The sequence below is a fragment of the Stegastes partitus genome, unplaced genomic scaffold (genome assembly GCF_000690725.1).
Source record: "Stegastes partitus isolate 25-593 unplaced genomic scaffold, Stegastes_partitus-1.0.2 Scaffold1602, whole genome shotgun sequence".
Lineage (NCBI taxonomy): Eukaryota > Metazoa > Chordata > Actinopteri > Pomacentridae > Stegastes > Stegastes partitus.
The window spans coordinates 7,263-12,170 of record NW_007579333.1 but is presented as its reverse complement, the minus strand read 5'-3'; the positions used below and the strand labels follow the sequence as shown (position 1 = coordinate 12,170).

The 4,908-nt window shown below is 45.6% G+C and overlaps 1 protein-coding gene across 1 annotated transcript in view; it reads right to left on the bottom strand.

The window, feature by feature from the left end:
* The window catches only part of dok2 (docking protein 2), a 14,966-nt gene that overhangs the window by 2,849 nt on the left and 7,209 nt on the right, over positions 1–4,908 (bottom strand). Inside the window, exons 2-3 of the mRNA XM_008300872.1 lie at positions 1,475–1,647; positions 457–615 (exon numbers count right to left, since the gene is read on the bottom strand). Coding sequence (XP_008299094.1) covers positions 457–615; positions 1,475–1,647 — 332 coding nt within the window. The remainder of the gene's footprint in view (positions 1–456; positions 616–1,474; positions 1,648–4,908) is intronic.

The window sequence follows — 4,908 nt, the reverse complement described above, 5'->3', positions numbered from 1 at the left end:
TGTTCTGGTTATGTTCTGGTTGTGTTGTGGTTGTGTTCTGGTTGTGTTCTGGTTATGTTCTGCTTCTATTCTGGTTGTGTTCTGGTTATGTTCTGGTTGTGTTCTGGTTACTGTCCTGGTCATGTTCTGGTTGTGTTCTGGTTGTGTTCTGGTTGTGTTGTGGTTATGTTCTGGTTATGTTCTGGTCGTGTTCTGGTTGTGTTCTGGTTTTGTTCTTGTTGTGTTCTGGTTTTGTCCTGGTTGTGTTCTGGTTGTGTTGTGGTTGTGTTGTGGTTATGTTCTGGTTTCTGTCTTTTTAATCTGATAATCCTCATTTCATTCTGTAAACTCCTGCCTCACTCCAACATTCCTGACTTTATTCTGAAAGATGCCAGCCTTTATTCTGAAACCCAGAGTGTGCTGTCAGTGGACCTCAGCAGCAGGGCATTGTGGGAGTTGTGGGTCGGGTTCGCTCACCTGTCCGCCCCCGGATGTCTGTCTGAGGGGGGCGGAGACTTTCTGCAGGTTAATTGCAGCCTCCACAGCCTGAAACAGCAGGTTTCCCTGTTTGGTGTCGAACTCGAAGCTTCCCTCCCCAGACTCACAGCGACGACCCGCCTCGAAGGAGAAGGTGGACTGCAGAGACAACCAGAGACGATCAGGGTTCCCCTCCTTTCAGAACCAGGGTCCGTCTGTGAAACCCTTCCTAGAACCTGACTTGTACAGCGCCGAGGTGTGAAAACTACCTGATTAACTGATCAGACCTGATCAACCACAGCGTCTTATTCTGAAACTCTGCTTTGTTTCTGTGGAGAACCTGCTGGTTGGAGCTACCAGACCTTCTGCTGCTGATGTTATTCAGCAGAAGCTTCTCATATTAAAATGTAAATATTTATGTCTGTAGCCTGAAATAATAATTATTATTATTTAGATATTTAACTTGATTCTGATCATCTGGACTTGATTTTATTAAAAAAACAAAAACAAAAACACAGTCTGACATTATTCTGAAAAACCTTATTTAGACATTTTTGGCTTCTTGTTAAATAAAAAATAAAAATTTTAACTTTACTCTGACAGTTTCAATTTTATTCTCAACATGCATCATTTTATTCTGAAAATCCCAACTGAAACAAACTTGCCGCTTCACTTAAAAATCAACAACAAGACTAACAAGCCTGGTTGATTTCAGGAAATTGAGGTTTTATTCTGAAAATCCTGTCTCTATTGTTGTAGATTTTGATATTTAACTAGATTTTGAATATTCTGACTTTATTTAAAACGTGTTCATAAAAGCATGTTTTCACCGTTCAGACTTCACTCTGAGTCTTCTGGTTTTACTCTGAAAATTCTGCCTTTATTGTAAACATTGAGGCTGGACTTTACTTTGAAAATCCCAGCGCTTTAAAAAAAAAAGAATCAAATGTATCTTGTAGTTTATTCTGAAAATTCAAAAAAGTGTGTGTGTGTGTGTGTGTGTGTGTGTGTGTGTCACCTTGTCCCGTCCGAAGCGTCTCAGGTACCTGTACGGCCAGGTGTACAGGAAGTCACCTGTCCTGTCCAGCAGGCGCAGAGCGTCTCCATCGGCTCGCAGGACGGCGTCGCCTTTCAGCCGGCAGCGATCGGACGCCTCCGTCCTCCGGACACACACTCTGAAGTCACGCACTGCTGCACACAGCAACACAACACAGCAACACAACGTTCAGCTGAACCACGAGCGGCGGAGACACAGTGAAGGAAAGACAAAGAGGTTCAAAAAAGTAAAAACATGTCAAAGACAAACTTGAGCTCAGTCGGTTATCTGCCCCTGTGTGGGTAACAGAAGCCTCTGAGCTGCGGGCTGCGGGGCAGGAAGGCAGCAGCTGTGGAGGATCTGGGGCAGGAAGGCAGCAGCTGTTTGAAGGTTTGTGGGGCAACAGAAGCTGCTGCAGTTCATCACGACCCCAGAAAGGCTTTTATTGTGGTACCGGTACACTCAGGTACTATGTGTAGCAGTACTGCATGTAGAACTGCAGTACCGCTCAGTATGAGAGGAACAGAACGTCTGATCGATCAGGTCATCGATCAGGTCATCGATCAAATCTGCAGAGAAACTGAAGCCCAGAACATCCGCCTCCTGTTGTGTGTCTGAAACAACAGAACCTGCTTTTATTCTGGCTTCATTTTTTATTTATGACTTTGTTCTGAAAACGTTTTATTCTCACAATCTGGACCTTATTTTGAAAAATATGACTTAAGTTTGAAATTTTTTCATTATTCTGAAAATGCAGATGAGATCCTGACAATTGTCGCCTTATTTTAAATAACGAAGCCTAACATTATTCTGAAAATCCTGGCTTTACTTTGAAAGTGCCTAATTTATTCTCACAATCCCGACTTTATTTTCATTAAAATTGTTTTAACAGTCGAAACTGTATTTAACAAAAAAATAGTTTGATATTATTTTGACATCGCTTTATTTTGACATGTGTGACTTGAGTTTGAGAATCCTAAACTTATCCAGATAATTCTGACTTAACTGGTCTGACCTCGATTTTATTTTCAGATTTGAACTTTAATTTGCCAACCACATTTTGAAAAGTCAGACTTTATTTTGAAAATCCTGATATTATTCTGAAAATACTGCCTGTATTATCACAAACTTGACTTTATTTTTAAGTTTAGGACTTAAAGTTGAGAATTCTAACTTTATTTTGGTAAGTAAGACTTTGTTCTGACAGTCGAGTCTTATTTTGAAATTGCTAGTTTTATTCTGACAGTCGAGTCTTATCTGTTTTAGAAGTTGCTGGTTTCAGGTGTGACTTGGACCTGCCGCTGTTCTGGTCGTGTCTGACCGAGTGTCGGCGCTGCATGAAGGTCGTCTGGTTCACCTCATTAGTTCACAGCAGCTAAAATAAAACCACAATCAGAGCTGCAGCTACAAACACAATCACACACTCCGGTTGACGTAACAGCCAAGTGCAGGTGTGGCGACTCGGCCCGGACCCGGCAGCGCTGCACCAGCACCGAGTGCTTCCTGTTCACAAAGAGGAACTTTGTCCTGTGAAGATAAACGCTGAGGTCGTCCGGCGACGGACCGCGACTCGCTGCAGGAACCCACAGACACACAAAGTTTCCGCTACACAACGACACAACGACACACAGCGTCAGAACCGCAGCGGAAACTAAAACCGTTTCGAGTCCAAACCAGACAGGACGAGCTGAGACGGGAAACGCTGAAAATAAAACCTGACTCGACTGGATTCAGCAGAGTCGAGTCTACCTGAGCTGGTTCTGGTTCTGGTTGAGTCCATTCAGCTCAGTCCAACCGTAACACACTCGGTTCAACTGGAAAGAACTGAATTCAGGTGGACTCAACCGGACTGGACTGGTCTGTATCTGACTCGACTGGGTCCAACAAGTCTCGACTGGACTAAGCTGGATGTAACCTGACTGGACCGGACCGACCTGACCTGGTTTTGACCGACTTGACTGGATTAGTTCCGACTCAGCCGGATTAGAACAGATCGAAACCGGACTTGTCTGGCTTCAGTTTGACTCGACTGACTCGGACCCGACTCGCTGTGGTTCCGTCAGTTCTGTCTGAGCTTCAGAACCTCTGCATCCTGGACGTACTGACGCCGAAACACATTCATGTTTCAGGACCAGATGTTGTCAGAGGAGCAGCCAATCAGCAGCGTTTCCGTGGTAACAGGCAACAGTTGTTTAGTTTTTACTTTGTGACAATAAATAAGTTTAATGAGTTGAAAGTAAAGCGACGGAACTGCAGCCGCCTCCAGCTGACACACTCACATCTGAGTGAGCTGCAGCACAAAATGCGTCACTTTAGCCTCGCGGCTAAATTTAGCTGCAGTGGGAAAAGAGAGGAGGAAGTGGGGTTTGGTTGAAGGTGTGACAGAGGAAGTCCTGACTGCTGCAAGAACGAACGAAACATGAGAAAAGGAGAAAACTGACAAACGCTGCAGCTGCTTCGTGAAGCCTTCAGCCGACTGCTGCAGACGTGCTGATCGGCAGGAGATGCAGCGCATTAAACACACAACGTCACACAACGAAGACAAAAACCTTAACAACAGTAAATAACGTATAAAGGGTCCGTTACGTCCTCAAGAACAAACCTGGATCCTGGTCCAGAGGTTCTGCAGCTCATGAGCTCGTCTCAGTGTTTCCTGTCTCGTCTTCGTCATTTTCTGTCGGTTTTAGTTGTTTTGTGTCTCAGAGCATTTCATAGAGAACGTATAAAGCCCGAGTCACTCCAATAACCATAAACCAGCACTCGACCCGGCCCAGGTTTAAAGCTACAGACCGGTTCCACTCCTGCCCTTCCTGTCTAAAGTACTGGAGCAAACTGTCTCAAACCAAGTCTCTGCTTTCCTCTGTGACAACAACCGGTATGACCCGTATCAGTCTGGTTCTAAACGGGGTCACTCTACCAGACTGCCCTCCTCTCTGTAACAGAACCACTGGGTTCTGCTGGAGCTGCTGGACAGTCTTCAGCTCTGTTGCTGTTAGATCTGTCAGCTGCCTTTGACACGGTGACCCACCACATCCTCCTCTCCACACTCCCTGAGCTGGACATCTCAGGATCTGCCCTCTGCTGGTTCATGTCCTACCTCTCAGGAGATACTTCGGAGTATCCTGGAGGGGAGAAGTGTCCGAACCACACAACCTGTCCACAGGGGTTCCTCAGGGGTCAGTACTTGGTCCCCTTCTCTTCTCAGCATACACAACCTCACTCGGTGCAATAATCCAGGCCGTGGTTTCTCATACCGTTGCTATGCTGATGACACCCAGCTCTTCCTGTCGCTCCCCTCAGACGACCACATGGTCTCTGCTGGATCTCATCATGCCTTGCAGACATCTCAGCCACCTTCAGCTCAGCCTCTGTAAGACTGAGCTCCTTGTCATCCCAGCCAGTCCCTCTCTACAAGT